The 18,405-nt window shown below is 54.3% G+C and overlaps 5 protein-coding genes across 5 annotated transcripts; 4 read left to right on the forward strand and 1 right to left on the reverse strand.

The window, feature by feature from the left end:
- Positions 1–270: 270 nt before the first annotated feature.
- On the forward strand, positions 271–1,236 carry TRIREDRAFT_74462 (microsomal signal peptidase subunit; the record flags this gene model as incomplete). The annotated part of the gene is made up of 3 exons (XM_006961396.1): positions 271–413; positions 495–776; positions 878–1,236. 3 exons carry the CDS (start codon positions 271–273, stop codon positions 1,161–1,163), a joined length of 711 nt encoding a protein of 236 aa, XP_006961458.1. The 3' UTR covers positions 1,164–1,236.
- Positions 1,237–6,932: 5,696 nt separating this feature from the next.
- TRIREDRAFT_103311 (uncharacterized protein) lies at positions 6,933–8,524 on the forward strand (the record flags this gene model as incomplete). The annotated part of the gene is made up of 5 exons (XM_006961397.1): positions 6,933–6,981; positions 7,053–7,104; positions 7,175–7,690; positions 7,748–8,233; positions 8,350–8,524. The coding sequence occupies 5 exons, from the start codon at positions 6,933–6,935 to the stop codon at positions 8,522–8,524; spliced, it is 1,278 nt and encodes a 425-aa protein (XP_006961459.1).
- Positions 8,525–8,626: 102 nt separating this feature from the next.
- On the forward strand, positions 8,627–9,013 carry TRIREDRAFT_103312 (uncharacterized protein; the record flags this gene model as incomplete). Its single annotated transcript, XM_006961398.1, has 1 exon — positions 8,627–9,013. The coding sequence occupies one exon, from the start codon at positions 8,627–8,629 to the stop codon at positions 9,011–9,013; it is 387 nt and encodes a 128-aa protein (XP_006961460.1).
- An 876-nt stretch (positions 9,014–9,889) lies between these two features.
- TRIREDRAFT_54462 (uncharacterized protein) lies at positions 9,890–11,227 on the forward strand (the record flags this gene model as incomplete). The annotated part of the gene is made up of 1 exon (XM_006961399.1): positions 9,890–11,227. A coding segment is annotated over one exon (1,338 nt), but the record flags the coding sequence as incomplete, so codon positions are not given.
- Positions 11,228–14,330: 3,103 nt separating this feature from the next.
- Positions 14,331–17,035, reverse strand: TRIREDRAFT_21384 (RNA-binding ran Zn-finger protein; the record flags this gene model as incomplete). The annotated part of the gene is made up of 4 exons (XM_006960942.1): positions 16,493–17,035; positions 16,330–16,387; positions 15,446–16,152; positions 14,331–15,284 (listed from the first exon to the last, which is right to left on the reverse strand). The coding sequence occupies exons 1-4, from the start codon at positions 16,646–16,648 to the stop codon at positions 14,331–14,333; spliced, it is 1,875 nt and encodes a 624-aa protein (XP_006961004.1). The 5' UTR covers positions 16,649–17,035.
- Positions 17,036–18,405: the final 1,370 nt, after the last annotated feature.

Consider the following 18,405-nt stretch of genomic DNA (forward strand, 5'->3'; position numbering starts at 1 on the left):
ATGCACCCGCCAACCGCTTCCCCGCAGCCTCTCTGCCATCAGCCAATAAGCATGCAGGCCCATCTGCAAGGCTGACAGCTCCCAGCTTCCGTCCCCAGCGACGTGTCCTGTTAAGCTAAGTACCTAGGTAGGCAGGCAGGCCAGGGTCTTGTTAGCAGGGCCACATGCTGTGACCTTACAGCCTCATCCTCCACATCGTGTCTTGTAATTGTCATTGGAAAAGCTGCTTCCATCGCTGCGTTCTGCCAGCGATCTGGATCGTTGCCCACCATGCACAGCTCCTTCACCCGCCTCCAGAATGTCTTTGGCTTCTTCACAACAGTCGCCTTCGTCCTCGGCGCATTCATCGCCGCCACAGATCTCGGCGCTCCTCGCACCCCCAGCGGCATCATAAAGACTGACAACGTCCAAGTGTACGTCCTCCACCGGCCAGCCTGCTTCTGAATCGCACGAAACTTCAAGGACTGACAATTTTCTTGCCAATCCGAAAACAGCGTCAAAGGTAGACCCCACTACTACTCCTCCAAGAAGGAAGAATACGCCATCATCCGCTTCTCCCTCGAAGCAGACCTCTCCTCGCTCTTCACATGGAACACCAAGCAGCTCTTCGTATACGTCACCGCAGACTGGACCGGGCCCGACAATGCCAACAACTCCGCCGTCATCTGGGACAGCATCATCACCAACCCCAGCGCCGACCACCTCCAGAATCTTGGCCCTGTCGCGATGAAGAAGCTCAAGAGAAGCGCCGAGGGGAAAAGCATTGCGCCCGAGCGGTACGTCCTGACAACGAGAGAACCGCCTTTGGCTAGCGACATTGCTTGATATATATATATATATATATATAAGTGTTTGATCGTATGCTAATTGCTTGCAGAGGACTACTCAAGCTCAAGAACCAGAAGCCAAAGTACCAAATCACCCACCCCAGCGGCAAGATCGCCGAGACGCCCGACGTCACCCTGCGACTGCATTACAACGTACAGCCCTGGGTCGGCCTGCTGACCTGGAACATGGACAAGCCCTTTGGTGTGTGGAAGGCCATGAGCGGCGGCGTCAGCGACTACTTCACTCTGCCTGCCCTTAAGACCAAGGACAGCAAGGCCAAAGACGCCAAGGAGAAGGCTGGTGCCAAGAGCAAGACCAAGAGCAAGAAACCCTAATGTCCCCTTCTGATCTATGAGCGTAAGCTAGTGCAAAAAGGAAGAGGGAAAAAAAAACGTAAAACATTGGGCACTTTAGGGCTCCTGAAAGAAACAGAAGTGACGTTGATTGACATGTATTTCTCGTGCTGTTATAGCCACATCGAAGCTGGGGAGGTATATACTATTACGGCACTAGAGATCCTAGGCCCTAGATACACCCTTATTACATGGTGAGAACATGCTATGCTATCGTAAACAGCATCCATGAGCTTAACAGCAACTCCAAGAAGGAGGAGGAAAAAAAAACAGCTCAGGACTATATTCCTTCACACTTCACCATGAACAAGGTGCGTCACTCCTCATGCCTGATGAGCCACGGTCCCGTCACGGCCACGATTGGGGTTGCCTGCGCCACGTCCTCTTCCTCCCCTGCCGCGGCCTCCACGTCCACCTCGCGGTGCATCGAGGTTGGCAGGAGGCGGGACGCTGTTATAGCTTGTCGGCTGGCCACGTCCAGACCCAGCTTGGGGAGCAAAGGAACCCCTGTTGCCGCCGTTGCTGTTGCCATTGCCCCGGCCACGCCCTTGACCTCTACCACTGCCGCCTCCTCTTCCGTTCGCTTGATTGAAGTTCTGAGCCTGGTTAGCATCACCGCCAGCTGAACTGCCTCCCTGCGGGCCTGGCCGATAGACCATCGTGCTATGCAGTAGATTCGGCTTGCCCCCGCGCGCCGCACCGCGGTTAGGGCTGTTTCGCCCACGGCCGCCATTTGGCGTTGAGTCGCCGGAAGCAGCTCCACGCCATCCGCCGCGCAATGGGGGAGGGGCCGGAGCATCCTTGTATTGCGTGACGCCGACTGAGCCGTAGGACCCAAAGGATGACGTCGCCGGAGTAGCGCGTTTCTGTCGCGACTTAGACGACGCAGAGACAACCTGCCAGTTCGTGGTATTCAGCACGGTAGATGATGACACCGTCTGCCCCCGGAACATTGGAGCTCTGTCGCCAAGAGTCGTGCCGCTCATGAAGGGAACGTCCCAGACGACATCCAGCAGGACAGCAGTCGCCGTACGAGAAATCCCAACCACGGTTCCCCGAGTTGCGAGGGGAACCTTGCCAGCGGCGGCAACAAACGTGACTCGATCTCCCAGCTTGAAGGTCTGGTTGCCCAGTACCATCTCCGAGTCTGACGGCTTCAAGAGAGCCGTACGGGGCACGCCATTAAGCGTCTTGGGGGTGAATTCCAAGGTCGCCTGATGCAACTGCTCCCCGACTTTAGCCAAGGTCATGACGACGTCTGAGTCAAGCTGCTCTGCGTCGAGCGGAACTCGTTCAAACTTGCTCGTCTCTTGCTTCTTCAACCATGCCACAATGTCTTTGATTCTCTGAGAGGCGACGCTTGGGTCCTTCCACAGGTCATTTTCGTAAATCTCGCTTCTTTGGGGTTCCTTCTGAATGGCCGCGAAGAAGTCGGGGAAAGCTACCATGTAGTCGGCGATCAGCTTCACTGCCTGGTTGGAAAACTCCCATCCAGTCTCCGATTTGCGTGAGTATCCTAGCACCTTGAGCTTGCGACCTTCGAACTTCAGGTTGAGACCCAAATTGAGCTTCAAGCCGGCACTGCTAATGACCTGGAAAGACGAGGTTATCTTGCTGAGAATAAGGGGGTGGATGCCCAGCTTCTTGGCAATTGCGAATGACGGCGTGTATGGGTTGCTGCGTTCCGCTTGGGCAATCATCTGCTTGGTGACCTCTGGTTCCTTGTTCTTTGGGATGGAGACAACGATGTTTGCTTTTCCATTGACATGCCCTGTCACTTCCAATGGGCGGCCGTAGGCGAATTCTCCCAGGAAGAAAGCGTTTGTGCCAACTGGAAACTCTTCCTCAATTGGAAGGGCTGGCCTCTCGATGAAGCGCTCATCCTCGTTGACCACTTGCTCTACAATGGTCTGCGACGCGTAAACTTTGCGCAAGCTCGGATTTTCGGCATATTCCTTGATCAAAGCGCCTTCTTCCGTCTTGATGAGACCCTTGAGCATGTGAACGTGGACCAGGCATTCAACCTGACCAATTGTGATGCCCAGACGCTTGGCATGCCAATGCTCCAGGAACTCAGCCTCCTTTGCATAGTCAGAAGCCTCTCTGTTGCTGTGGTCTCTTGTGACAATATCTTGCTCGTTCTCAGCAAGCTCATAGGTAAAGAGTTCGTCTTGTACCTTGACGACCTTGGCTTCTTGGAGGAACGGATAGCCCACAAAGCAACGCTGTCCCATCTTGGCTTTCCATGTCTCAACCTTTGTCCGCTGCTCGGTCTCGGTGAGGGTGACGATGATGCTTGGATTTCTGCTATCTTGCTGGAAAACGTTGACTCCGGCTCCCTCCACCAGCTGCGCCGAGTATGGCAGCGTGTGCATTGTTGGGAAGCCGGCAAGAGCCTTGATGTTGACTAGAGCCCCGTTTGTCAACCCCGAGACGTATTCGAGCCCCTCCATGCTGGGCAAGTCGAAAATGTTCTCAATGCAGCGGCAAGACTGGATATCAGGGAAGACGCCAGGGAGGGGGGAAGGGTAGGTGAAGTTCACATCCGGGGAGTATGTGAATTTGAGAGGGACTCCAAAGCCATTTCGTGCCTTTTCGTCGTCACTCAGAAGCTCGTTTTTCGGAGCCATGGCGTCGAGAAGGCGTGCTTCGTCAATGAAGGGAATCTTCACAACTGCTTCCCATTCCATCTTTTTGCCGTTCATGTCTAGCTCAAAATCTCTCGGGTAGAAATCGACGATGGGAGAATTCGGGTTGGTCATCAAATCGTGATAGACCGATGGCACGATCTTCTTGCTTCGGTCTGGTAACACACCCATGAGCTGTTCGTAGGGCTTGAAAGGTTGGCCCTTTTTGAAGTTGAGGTCGGCACCAACGCCCTTGGTAACGTCTGTCATCAAAGATATATCGTCAGTCAAAGAGGTATTCCACAGAAGAGCAAAGAAACCAATGCCACGGCACTTACCCGACGGGAGTGGTGCGTAGTGATATTTGTAGAACCACGGCCACGACGCGATGCCCTTGTAGTAGTAGTAGAGCACCCACTGTAGTCCCTGTACATAATTCTCGCAGAGTTTCTTCTGCTCTTCTTCATACTTGTCTTGAGGCCACTCCTCGAATTTTTGTAAGTAATACTTGGTCTTCCAACCTTGGTATTTCTGTTGGTACAGCTCATCATACTGCTTCTGGGCATCTTCAGGAGTGACGTCGACAACAGTTGCCTTATCGTACGACTTCATGACACGGTAGGCAGCCAGGTTGCCTTCCTCGTCCTCGTCCTCGTCATCGCTGGTTTGTTTCTTTGGGGGAAAAGCAATCTTCAGGCGGCGGTTACCCTCTTCATCCTCCTCAGTGTACCACTGTAAATGCATGGACTCGGCAAGGTCCTGGACGAATTTCCGGTCCTCTGCCTTGAGATCCGGGCCCAAGTCGAGTGGTTGTTGAGACCTATTTGAGATGAAGGGACGAATCTTCTGCTTCCACAGATCCCTCTGGAAGGACGTAATGATGAGCTGATTGTTCTTCTGGGACCTTGGCTTGGTTCCGTTCCTCTCTTCGAGCGCCTTCTCCATCTGCTTGGATGCGAACCACTTCTGATCGGAAACCTCGTATTCGAACTGACTCAGCTCAGTCTTGCTGAGTTCATCTAGCAGGCGTTGCAGACGAGGCATGCTGATAACGCCATTCTCGTTGATGTAGCCGTCGCACTGTGGCAGCACAGACTTGTATATCCTGAACATGTTGGCCAAAGCACCCTCGTTGATGTGAAGGCCGGGAAGGTTTGGCAAGAAGTCGTTTCCAACGAAGAACGCCATTAGAATGAAGTCATCAATGACTCTTTCGAGATCGAAGGGGAAAGACAGAACACCTTCCTCCTTAAGCTCCTGAAATTCCATTTCCAGGTATTCCCTCACAATACAGAGATGGAGCAAGTAGAAGTTCTGGTGTTCCAGTTCCTTTGACTTCGTCTTGGATGCTCGTCCGAAGGTAACTTCTTCACGTAGCAGACAGAAATGAGGATCATGGCTGAGGAGCCCCAGCATGATGAGATCAGCATCGAGACCGTACAGACAGTGTCGGACGTTTGGGTCGTAGTCAGGCTGCGCTTTCGCGTTTCGGATATACTCCATGATCTTGTGCTCTCCTTCGCCGGGAACTTCATGTCCGGACAGAACAATGTCGCATCCTTGCCAGTCGGTGTCTTCTGAGACCTTCTTGTTCACGAAATAACGGAGTTGCTGGGACAGCTTGGCCATGAACTCGGTGCCTACAGAATCGAGAGCATGAGCAGTTAGTACCAAAGCTGAAGGGGCAGGGGCTGGGAGATTCAAAAGGGGGGGAGGTTGGACGGACCGGGAGTAATGCAGTTGCTGTCAAATGGCTCCTCTTTCGGAAGCTCGATTCCTTCCCGGATCGCCTTTTCGCGAGCCTTTTCAGCATCCAAAGCTGTCCGAAACCGTCTAGCACGCTGCTGGTTCATCTTGGCGCGAGGGGCGACGCCATCGATTGCCATGAAGAAAAGCTTCTTAGGCTTGATCTTTCCGAACAAGTGTTCGATGTAGTTGAATATACGGATGAACATTTCTTCTTCGCTGAGTCGAAAGGTGGCATCTTCGCCCGCATCTTTATGTGTGCAGTTGTGGATGATGCCGTTCATGTCGAGCTGACAAGAGACGATTAGCGCATGCTGGAGCAAGTGAAGGGCATCAAGAAAGCTTTCTCACATAGAGACAATCGAACTCAGGAATCCGATTCTCCGCAATCACTTGCGAAATCGCGGGATAGCGCTCCGAGAGCCATCTGAAGAACTTGGGCACACTACACAACAGTCGTATCAGCACTGGTAACGAGGGGCTCTGGCAACCGCGAGACGAACCCCATGATGCCGGCTGCCGGTCAAGTCTGCACCAATTGGATGTACAATGACCAAATGTCGAACAAGGAGGAGCTTGGAGTCGCAGATACCCGATTGCGCAGATACACAGGCCCAGATGTCGCAAAGCTGGCAGATTCGACCGCTGCGGTTCGAGGACACGAAGAGAGGAAAACGCCTGCAAGACACAAAAGGAAGAATGCCCCAGAGCTCCGGCTAGAGACCTGTAACGAATCCGAATCCGACAAGGGCGCCTCCCGACAGTCGTGGTTGGAGCGGGCGAGGTTGTATGGCGAGGTGGTGGAAAGGCGAAAATTGCACTGGTTGCGATCGCATTGGATGACTCTACCACTACCAAGGTAAAGCGAGCTGCCTGCTGGTAAGGTACTTTGGCTGTGCGTGCCTGAGGAGGCACTGAGGAGGTACAGCGGGGAGGGGGGTGGCAGACGAGGCTCAGGCTCTGACGTCCCAGCCTTGCTAACGCCACGCCCCCGAGCAGCCGCCTCGTCACTTAACGCGCGACGCGACCCGTTAGCAGCACTTTTAGGTAAGGTCACCTCTTTTCAAGCTTCTTTTCCCAGCGAACCTCAAGTCGTTTCTTTCTTCTCCCCCCTCTATTGCTCGTCCTTCTCTGCACCTTGATAGCTTCTGTCGTCGCTGAAGCAGAAGCACGTCGGTTCTCTTCTATTGTCTTAATCTAAATCGTTAGCGAGAATTCCATCTCTCTCTCTCTCTCTTTCTCCGATAGTCAATCGTCGTTGGTCGATTCGTCATGGCGCCTCAAGGTTCTGAGCTCGACCCTCCGGATGGTCAGTTGCTGTGGCGGCTCTTCTCGAATATTGTGAGACGATGAATACTGACAGAGGCCTGCAGTCGAAATGGTGCACGAGGAGGAAGATGACCTCGAAGAACGCCTCATCAATGAGGGTAAGGCGTCCAGCTCCCCTGGAGATTGAGCTTCTCACTGCGGAGCATTTCTGAGCTGACTTTTGGTCCAGAATACAAGACGTGGAAGAAGAACAGCCCATTCCTCTATGACATGATCCTCGGGTAAGTCGACACCATCAATGGTTGTTCAAGCTTGGGGATTGAACTGTTTGCTCTAACCTTTCTACTCCAGTACCGCTTTGACTTGGCCTACTCTCACGGTTCAGTGGTTCCCCGACGTCAAGGAACCAGAGGGCAAAAACTACCGCATGCACCGCCTCCTGCTCGGTACCCATACCTCTGACGACAGTGCCAACTTTCTCCAGATCGCCGACGTCCAGATACCAAAAGCCGTGGCGCCTAACCCCGACCACTACGACGAGGAACGAGGCGAGATTGGCGGCTATGGAAAGGCAGGCGATGTTGCTGCTCTCAAGTGCGACATTGTGCAGAGAATTGAGCATCCCGGCGAAGTCAACAAGGCCCGCTATCAACCTCAAAACCCAAACATCATTGCCACTCTTTGCGTTGATGGCAAGATCCTCATCTTCGACCGGACGAAGCATCCTCTGCAGCCAGCAACGCTGGGCAAAGTAAATGCGCAGATTGAGCTGATCGGCCACAAGGCGGAGGGGTTTGGCCTCAATTGGAACCCGCACGAGGAGGGCTGTTTGGTGTCGGGTAGCGAAGACAAGACCATGTGTCTCTGGTAAGTAATGATTTCATTCCACTTGAGACGCCGTTGCTAATCTTGTTTATGATACAGGGACCTGAAAACTCTGGAGGCAGATTCGCGGATACTGCGACCTGCCCGCAGATACACACACCACACCCAAGTTGTCAATGATGTTCAATACCATCCCATCTCAAAGAACTTCATTGGCTCTGTCTCAGACGATCAGACTCTGCAGATTGTTGATTTGCGATCTGCCGAGACCAACAAGGCCGCTCTTGTGGCAACGCGTGGCCACCTGGATGCCATCAACGCGCTGGCCTTCAATCCCAAGTCCGAAGTTCTCGTTGCCACAGCCTCCGCCGACAAGACGATTGGCATCTGGGATCTACGAAACGTCAAAGACAAGGTGCACACTCTCGAGGGCCACAACGACGCGGTAACATCCCTTGCCTGGCATCCCACCGAAGCCGGCATTCTGGGAAGCGGCAGCTATGATCGGAGAATCATCTTCTGGGACCTGTCCCGCGTTGGCGAAGAGCAGTTGCCTGATGACCTGGATGACGGCCCGCCTGAATTGTAAGTTACCGACATGTCCCTGTTCTCTTTGCGCTCGAACGAGATGACAGTGCTTCTCCTCGATGAATCCCATGTGCCTCGTCTGGCCAAAGCTAACCAAGTATTCGTCATTGCAGGCTCTTCATGCACGGCGGCCACACAAATCATCTTGCCGACTTCAGCTGGAATCCCAACGAGCCTTGGTTGGTTGCCAGCGCCGCCGAAGACAACTTGCTACAGATCTGGAAAGTCGCAGAGTCCATTGTTGGCAAGGATGATGGCGACTTGCCGGTCGATGAGCTTGACCGATAGATGAGGTGGAAGTTCTGGGAGAAGAGTCGATCTTCATAGGATGAAGGCGAGGAAAGGTTCTGGCGCGGAATGGCACATGTCCGCGCGAAATGGGCCAGGCAGATGAGATCTCTTGGTGTCAAAGTCGAGGCTGTGAATGGTGAGGAAAAGAAGTTGAACCCCAGAGAAGATCCCCCAAACCCTGTGAATGATGAAGGCCAGGGTGATGCGGATGGGGATGAGGATGAGGATGAGGATGAAGACGAGGGTGAGGACTATGATGGTGATGATTATGAGGACGGAGATGAGGGCGAGGATTATGAAGACGGAGACGATGGTGAGGACTATGAGGGCGAGGGTGACGAGGGCGATGGTTACAATGATGAGCCCGAGACTGGCGAGGAGAAGACTTTTGAGCACGAGGTCATTTTGGACGTGAGGGAACCGGCTTTTAATTGGAGCTGGTGGTTTGAGGGTCGGGGGTCGACGTACTACCCTCAAGGACGCTAGTTCTTGATCGCAGAGGTTTTGTGCCTTGGAGACAGGCTTATGGCGCTTATACAGGAAATACAGTTTCAATTGTCGAGATCATGAAAAGATGCCGAGTATCATCCTTTTAAGACCGTTGCAGGTAGGTGTGCGTGGCTTACAGCTGGGTGGCAGCTGGCAGCCGCCAGGGGCGGATGTTTTGGTCTGCCTGCTTTTCCATTGTGTGTCATTGGCCAACGGCTCTCTTCTCACTTCACCTTGGCCTCACCTGGAGGCTGTTGTTCACCTCTACATGATTCCTTGATGCTTCTGAGCAGTTCCATTGGCTGATCGACGCAAGAGAGCGGACTGCCCACCTCAGGGGCATTCACTCCCGCCTCACACCTTGACCCAATTTTGCACATCTACTAGGTCGCCTATCTGCAACTCCTCTCCTCTGTTACCCATCGCTCCTAATACTCTCCTCTGCAATCTACATCTCAACTTCCCAAGTCCTGAAGAAAGTCCTGTTCAAATACAAAGAAGTCCATTACTGTCTCCCCCCTTCACGCTCGTTGTTCACAACAGCTCAGCACAATGGCAACCAACAACGAAGCTGCTGGCCCGAGCAACAGGCCACAGAACGACCCCCTCGGCTGGATTGACATTGTCGAGGCCGTCAGGCGACGAGCCCTGGAAGAAGAGCTCCTCGAAGAGGCCAAAGATGATCCCTGGGCGCAGAGCGTCCGCAACTACATGCTCGAGGGCATGGGCATCGACGTCGACGTGATGGAGGAGCTCTTCCACCAGATGGAGTCTGAAGGGAACGGCAGCAGACGCATGAAGTGGATGAGCGACGATTTGGGATTGCTCAGGGGCATGAAGCTCATGGGCATCCAAGATGTCGACGACGGCGGCATGAAGAAGAAGAAGTTCAAGTTCGACGACGTCCTCATCGACGAGTTCTTCAGCGGTGTCAATCCGTACGAGGACGCCAACGAGAAGGGCAGCGACATCTCGTACGAGGGCAAAGACATTCTCACCTGCATCGCTCTGAATGTCGAGCTCGCCGTTGAGCTGGGCAAGCAACTCGACGGCAAGGATATCCTGAACCTGTGCCTCGCCAGCCGTCACTTCTACAACACCGTCAACACCTATCTGCTCTCCAGCGTCCGCTCATGGATCGAGTACAGAGCCCCCGAGGCCGGCCGCATCTTCCACTTCCAGCTCTACGCAAAGCACCTCGTCGACGATCCGCTCAAGAGGACCTGGGCGGCGCTGAAGGAGGGCCAGACGACGTCGCCCGACAAGGGCAGTCAGGTGCGCAAGGTGCCCGGCCTCAAGTATCTGCAGCTCGTCCTGGGCCGCGACAAGTGCTGCAAGGACATGCTCGCCATCATGGCACGCTGCGGCCACCGGATGCCGAAGACGATGCATCACTCGCTGCTGCGGCTGTGGCTGCTCATGGACGTGTCGACCACCAGGCAGAGGCAAACGATGCTGGAGATGACGAATCTCTTCAGGGACGTCGACTTGTACAACATCCAGATGTTCCTCGTCAAGCTCTCGATGCTCTTCAACGACCCCGTGTATGGCCCCTGCTCGCTCGATCTAGTGCAGCTGATGATGGGCCAAAAGGGGCTCTTCAAGCTCTGGCAGCTCATTACGCGCAAGAAGTTCTACAAGCTCTCCGACATTGTCGAGCTCAAGCTGCGCTACGACATTCCTCTCTTCACCGAGGGCACCTACTGGATGGAGCAATCGCTGCACGCGGTCCAGGGCATCCCCATTGAGGACATTGGCCAGTACCACAGGGAAGGCTGGGGAGCAGGCGGCACCCATCTCTCTCGTCCTGACGAGTTGATCCCCGTAGAGGCCGTGCGACGAGGCTTGAATCTGGATGACCATCTGAACCACATGGTCATCTGGGGATACTTTGACTGGAAGACGGGCGAGAACATTGTTCCCTCCCTGGAAGAGATGCACATTGAGAACGAAGCCGAGGTCCTTGCCAACGTCGACACGACCGAGCACTGGAAGCCGAAGCACGTCTTGAAGAAGCGCTGGAATGAGCTCACGCCCGAGCAGCAGCAGGAGATTCTCGCCGACGAAGAAGACGACCGCTTGCGTGCGCAAGCCTGGAGCAGCACCCTGGACGACGACGACGACGCTGGCAGCCTGGACGGATCTTCAGACTCCGACGCAGACGAAGCGTCGGATCTCGACGACGAGATTCGCCGCGGCTACATCGTTCCTGAGCAGCCAAGGGACCGCGAGTCGACTGTTCCCGACGCTGGCGATGCCCAGGGCTGGGCCAACTTTGTCAATCAGACCTTCTTGGGTGGCCGCATGATGGCGGATCTCAGAGAGGAGGAGAAGGCACGTGCTCAGGCTTCCCGGGAGGAGGATGAAGATGAGCCAGTGATTACCAGTGAGCGGCTATTGGAAGAGATATTTACGGTGGCGAGGATTCAGCAGCTGCGGCGACAGTGGATGGAGAGGAGCATGTCGCAGGTTGGAGACGAAGAGGAGGCTGATGCTGTCGAAGAAGATGGAGTAGAGCAAGAACAAGTAGCGCAGCAAGTCGAGGTGCAAGAAGAGGTCGATGAGGACGAAGAGGACGAAGAAGAAGAGAGTGAAGAGGACGAAGAAGAAGAGAGTGAAGAGGACGAAGAAGAAGAGAGTGAAGAGGACGAAGAAGAAGAGAGTGAAGATGGCGACGAGGACGAGGATGATGGCGATGAAGAAGAAGAAATTGAGGACGAAGACGGGTTTGAACAAGTTGTCGTCGACGCTGAGGATGAGCAAGAAGATGATGACCAGAATGGAGTAGAGTATGAGGATGGGGTTGAGTACGAGGATGGAGTTGAGTACGAGGATGGAGTTGAGTATGAGGACGGAGAGGAGTATGAGGATGGAGAAGAGTATGACGGTGAAGAACACTATGAGGATGGAGAGGAATACGAAGGCCATATCCAATTCGACGACGAAGAAGAAACCCTCGTTGGCGACCCTGAAGACGATGAACTCCTGTTCGCCCCCTCCACCTCTGCCGATACCACCACCACCACCTCCTCCTCCCACCAGGCCAACCTCATCAACCAGACCAACCTTGGCAACCAGTACAGCCCCATCAACCGTCCATACATCATCAGCCCAAGCAACCCCATCAACCAGCCAAACTTTCTCGACCAGTCCAGCTCCAGCAACCACTTCCTCCCCGTCAACCACCCGCACTACTCCAACTTCGTCGACCCAACCGGCCTCATCGACGATACGGACCTCTTTGACGACCAGACCATCAACAACACCGCCGCCCAGATCAACAACCTCCTTCTCCAGTTCTACCACCCCCTCATCAACTACCAGCCCCCCGACGATCCCACCTACCGACCCAGCTTCGTCTCCCAGCCTGGCAACACTACCACCAACAACAACAGCAATAACAACAACACTCATATGATGGACATTGACACGCAACAGCTGCTGCTGCAGCAGCCGTATCAGCTCAGGCCCCCGCCGCATGGATATGCGCAGGGCCCGTTCATGGCGCATGATTTTACGGATCTGGAGATGGAGGATGTGCAGGGCGAAGAAGAGTACCATGAGGACCTTTGAATCCGTTGCCGAGAGCTTATATTGAGCTACTATCTTATGGAGGATCTTGTTAGAGTTGATGTATGAGTAGAATCATCACCCGAGGAAGCGTTCACGACAAGGAAACGATTTGGTAGCAGATTCTACTGCTGATGAGTCTTGAAATTTCATCAATTTGGCAGACGATTCGTAAGGTTTTACGGCAAATAGGTACTACCTGGTAGATGAACGCAGACAAGTTCTCCCTCTAGATAGGTATGTAGCTAAAGAAACACTGCGCAATTCGGTCAACTCACACATGACTGCTTCAACCTCGTAAAACCCAGGCGGTCAGGTAAAGCGGACAAGAGAGATGCCTTATCATACAACAGACATTTACATCATCTTCGGCTCCTAAATTAGTAAGTATCACCAGACATTGATAATATAAATATGAAGAAGGGGTTTCAAAAAAAAAAATTGAGATTAGGAGGATAAGGAAACACCACCACCACCATCACTACCATTCCATCCCGCCTTGTCTCCCTACCTCACTCTAACTTTTTTGATCCATGTTCACATCAGACGTCCATAGGATATTAAAAAGGAGAAGAAGGATAAAATCAACAAAGACATGATAGACTAAAACACTCAGACATTCTTCGCATTTAGCAAATCCTCAAACCGTAACCAACCACCGGGCACCACCAGTTTCCCCTCCCCCTTTCCAGTTGAACCAAATCCTTCATCCTTGGTTCCTTGGGCTTTCTCCTTCTTGCCCCTTTACCAATCTCACCAGCTTTTCGGTATTTGATGAGTGGCTGCCATTCGATCTGGCTCAAACAACCTTTGTGCTTTTCCCTTAAACAAATATTCAGCCCAACTCCCGCCAAGCCGCCCCCTTTCTCGCCGCGCTCCCACTCCAGAAAATGCTCAAACTACCTTGACACCTTTCTCCCCCAAGCGCGCGAACCGAGTGATTGATACAAACGAGTGAATGAACAGTAAGGTACAATGTGTGAAAGAAAGAATGTCCTATGTAAGAGGAATGATTGACTTTATAGGTTAGGGCAAAAGAGCAAAAGAAGAGAAAAACGTTGAAAAGAAGAAAAGGAAGACGATAACGAGACATAGAAATCAGATTTGACGAGGGAAAATAAGAGAACAAAAATCAGAGACCCCCTAGGTTATTTCTGAGTGAACCATCCGACACCGGCAAACTGGATAAGTGAGTCAAACAAGGCCAAGATATACCCTACTCCCTTTCGCTATGCACCAGCACCGGGACAAAGGATTCCAGCAAAAAAAAGAATGCCACGTCCGACCGATAATCGAGTCCACACAACCTTGTTTCCCTTGCCAAGAACCATGTTTGCCCCCCCTTGAGCGCGAAAGAGAACCAATTTTTTTTTTCCTCAGCAAAGCTTGTACCACAAAGACTCGTTGACCCAGAATAGCCGTTGGTGCTTTTTTTCACTTTTGTCTTCCAGCCTTCGAAACGATTCACAGCCCCCTAAAACATGTCCGACACTCCGTCCTAGATCCCCCAAAATCAAACCAAATGCACACCAGCCCCTTTCCCTTGAAATAGCAAGCAAGCCAGGTCCGGAAGGTATTTGCCGAGGTCAAATGCTCTATGTTCATCATTCCAAAGATCGTCGAGTGGGGACCGAAAAGATATACCGAAAGGGGGACCTTGTAACCAGTTGAGTAAACAATCATCATCTATACACGGCGTCTGCCGCAGGGGCTTGGGGTCCCATCGCCCCGGCAAAGAGCACATTTAAGCGGGCGACTTGTTGGGAGTAGCACCAGCACCGTTCTGGCGGGCGTCGCCGCTGACGGTGAGGCCGCCAATGCCGCTGCTCAGAAACGCAAATGGGTCGTTTTCGTTGTTGCCGGGGTTGCCGCTGTTGTTGTTGTAGAAGTTGTTGCCTGGTCCACCAGAGACGGGGCCGTTGGTCGCAGACTGGAAAGCCGCCTCGGCAGCTCTGCTGTCAAACGGGCCGGCAGAATGCGCGACAGGGCCGGAAGCAAAACCCTGGGAGTTCAGGGAGCCCGGGTAGCCGCCAGCGCCGCCGCCCAATCCCGAAGGGAGAAAGTGGCTGGGGGGACCCCCAAAGTGCTGGCCGTAGCCGCCGCCGGAACCGAAGGCTCCTCCAGAAGCGAAGGGGCCGGGGCCCGGGGTACCGGCCATCGAGCCCTGGTTCATGCCGTACTGAGAGCCGTTATCCATGGGGGAGGGGTAGCCGGAATCTGCGACGACAGCAGCACCAGCGCGACTGGCACCACAGCGGAGACAGCAGACGTTCTTCGCAAAATTGTGGTATCCGCACACTTCGTTTCCGCACTTCCAGTCACCAGCACGGAAAGGCACAACGCCGCCACCGCCCATGCGCCCACCGTGACCCATGGGGCCGTGATGACCGCCGTGGTGAGGAGGGGGCATCATGGCTGGGGGTCCGTATCCGTATCCGTAGCCGCCAGGACCTCCCATCTCTCCGGGACCTCCACTTCCAACAGCAGGGAACGAGCAACGGAAGCAAGCCGTGCGGCGCTGGAAATTGGAGAAGCCACAAGAGGGGCAAGTCCAGTCGCCAGGTCGGGGACGGTTCTTGCTCGGCGGGAAGGGCGTCAAGATATCCTGAGCGCGATCCAGGACTCGGCTAGAAGACGGGGAAACCTCAATAGCTTTCTCGTTCAGGGCACGGCCATTCATACACAAGCTCTCAGCAGCCTAGGGGAATCAGTTATGACATATTCCAAAGCACGACATGTCTAAGTCGAGAGCAAAAAGGGGCTGGGGAAGGGATTCTTCCAGCGTGACTCGGACAGATGGGGGGTGGGGAGAGCAGGGCAAGATGAAGAAAATAAGTTAGTGCAGGTTGATGAACTCACTTCCTCGTGAGAAGAAAACACGGCAAAGCCGGTGCCAGTGGGCTTGTGCTGCTCGGGAGTCCGAAGGGTCCAGAAGGCAATAGGACGGCCGCCAAACTGGGTGAACCAGCTCTCCAGCTCGGACTGAGTAGTATCGTGTGGCAGACCAGACATGTGCAAGACCTTGCTCCTCTCAGAGAGGAATGCTCGGACATCCGCCCTGGCATCCATTGGTCTGGTCAACACATCAGGGTGATCCTGGGGGGGTTGAGACTTGCGGATCAGACCACGAAGAACGCGGGCCAAGGTGATGGCTTCCTCCATGGCGCGACGGGGAGAAGCGGGAGCCAGAGCCTGCAGGTGGAAAGGCAAGTTGTGCTTGATGGGCGCACTCGACTGCACCGGCTCCACCTCGAGAGCCGCGCAGATGTTGGAGAGCATTGAGGGCCCAAAGGGCAGAGACTCGGGATGGTGTTGTTGCCATCGCTGATATTCAGTTCGCAGGTCGAAGGTGCGGGAGTGCTGCAGATAAGGAGGCAGCACAACAGCCTTGTCGCGGGCTTCTCGCGGGAGCTGAACTCGGAGGTCCCAGGCGTCGAGGGTGACGAAGACGAAGTCGAGGTTTTTCGACGTCAGATATTCGGTAGCAAACGTGTCGAAGCGGGTGATGGCATCCCTAAAGGTACCAGCGTTTCGGACATGTTCCCACGTCAAAGTCGTCAGGCTCGCTGCGAGGGGAGGAGAAAGCAATCCAAAGTCAGCCCCAGTTTTCGACAATACACCGCAAGCTTAGAAATTTTGAAACGCCAAACTGTGCCCGCATCACGAGTGCGAGGCAAAAGGGGGCAAATCGCGACAGACGAGGCCGAAAAAAAACTCGAGATCCACAACACTGAAAAACTTACTGCATAGCGGGGTGATGGGAGTGTTGACGGGCTTGACGAGGACACTCTCGTGGGTGATCTATTGTGATGCCGTCAGGTCAGCGATGCTTCGGCCGAGAAACCACGTGTGGCCAAGTAGTGGCGCAGGGGTCTTGGTGGGAGGGAGGAGGAGGAGGAGTCAAACCTCTTCGAGAGTGTTGGCGTCAAGGAGAATCCATCCAAGCTCAATGACCTCGGCAGAGTCCTTGGTAACGTACACGCCGTGCTCATCGCAGGTGGTCGCAACATGGATGACGACGTAGCGGTCGATGTTGAGCTGGGGCACTTGCTGCGAAGACATGATGGCGGCGGGTTTGCCGGCTCGGGCCAATGTTTGCGAGATGCGGGCAAGGGCGTCGAGGCTGCAACGATGGCTGGATCGCTTGCAACGGGCAGGTAGGTTGGTCGTTTGCTATACGCGAGAGGGGGCGTGCAATGCGTGAAAGCGTCAATCTGCCCTCCCAGCCGGCTGATCAAGTGCAGGCGGGACTCGGGCGGTTTGTTTTGGTCGTCTGCGATGAGGGCTTCAGGAGGCCGTTCCCAGATAAACAAGAGCCGGGAAAAAAAATGGAAGCTTCGAGCTCGGGTCGGCGGGCCGGAGAAGTGAGGGATTCGAAGAGGAGAGGGTTCAAGGTGAGCACACAATGAAAGGCCCGCTGGCGGAAGAAAAGATTGGCAGCGCGCTGCCAGGATGCGCAACACACCGTTCGCAACAAGGTCGAGCTCTGAAGTCCTAGATGGTGAGGGACTCGAAGGAGAGAACGGGAGGTTTGAGAATGGAAGAGACGGAGCGGGAAATTGGTGGTCCAGCAGTTTTCTCTGGTCGTCCACTGCAGTTACTAACCTGTTAGCTCAGGTACCTGGCCCTCCACCGCGGCCACAGTGTGTGCTCGGCCGCACTAGCAGAGGCCCCAGGGCCATTCAGGCGGGTGGGCAGCCTAGAGAGTGCCTGGCTGGGTCGTACAGCACTGCACTGCACTGCACTGCACTGCTCTCTGAATTGACGGGACAGGGCGAGGGACGGGGCTTTTTCCCCAAGGGCTCTACTGTGGAGTGGCGGTAGGTACACGTATGGACAGTAGGTAGGTATAAAACTCCACGATACCTACCTACTTACCTACTAACCTCTAGGTGGCCGTGCTGTCCATCTCCGTGCCCGGCCTCTCAGCGGCTGTGAGCCCGCTGCAGATGACTCCATCCATTGGATTTGATGGGTTCCATTGCTCCCAGCTGGCCCGCTCAGGCGCTGGACGTGCCGCAACCCTGCTAGTCGAGCCCCTCCAGCTGCTAACGTGAATGAAGCGTGCGCGCTTCTGCGACGGAGCATCGCTCCCTGGTAGATACAGGCTGTTCAATGCTACAAACAGTAACAGTCAAGGTCCAGAAGGTACCTCTAGAAAACCTCGGCCGCTGAAGTATCGAGGGCTGGCTGGCACGGTTCCACCCAATGGGCCCCCAGAAGGGGGACATCCGGTAAGTCGGAGGCGGCAACGCTGGGAGACCTTCATCAGCAAGTCTGCACTACCAGCATACATGTACGTAGGGATGCCGCTGACGGCATGTGCCACAGCGTTGCTGTCAATGGCTTGGACGACCAGCCTCAAGGACTCACAGGGCATCCTGTAGTGTCCAGAAGGAGATGCCATCTAATTAATACCTACTGTGTTCAGCTTCTAGATATAAAGTAGCTCGAGGCCTGCCGAGTTCAGGAGCAGTCATTCCGGCGCGGCCCTGGTCTAGGCACTCCAGATGCTGGCATCAGACTCGTATACACATACTGTGCTTGTACACCGTAACTTCATGTTCGATGCTTCGGCTGTCGAAGCACGGAGCCCCGTACCAAGTACTGGGTACGAAAGCACCAGGGCATGTATGGAGAATGTGCATGTAGCCTTGCCTGAGTTCCCCAGATCTAGGTATGCTGGGCTATACGCAATACGACCGCTTTACTCGATAGGCGAAGCTCGGCCTCAGGCAAGGAGGTACTAGTTGCTCCCACTTACAACAACTGCCTCACAGCTGCTAATCGCGTCTTCGGCTCCGGTGTTGATTGCCTTC

This window comes from Trichoderma reesei (assembly GCF_000167675.1).
Source record: "Trichoderma reesei QM6a unplaced genomic scaffold TRIREscaffold_1, whole genome shotgun sequence".
In the NCBI taxonomy this organism is placed as follows: Eukaryota; Fungi; Ascomycota; class Sordariomycetes; order Hypocreales; family Hypocreaceae; genus Trichoderma; species Trichoderma reesei.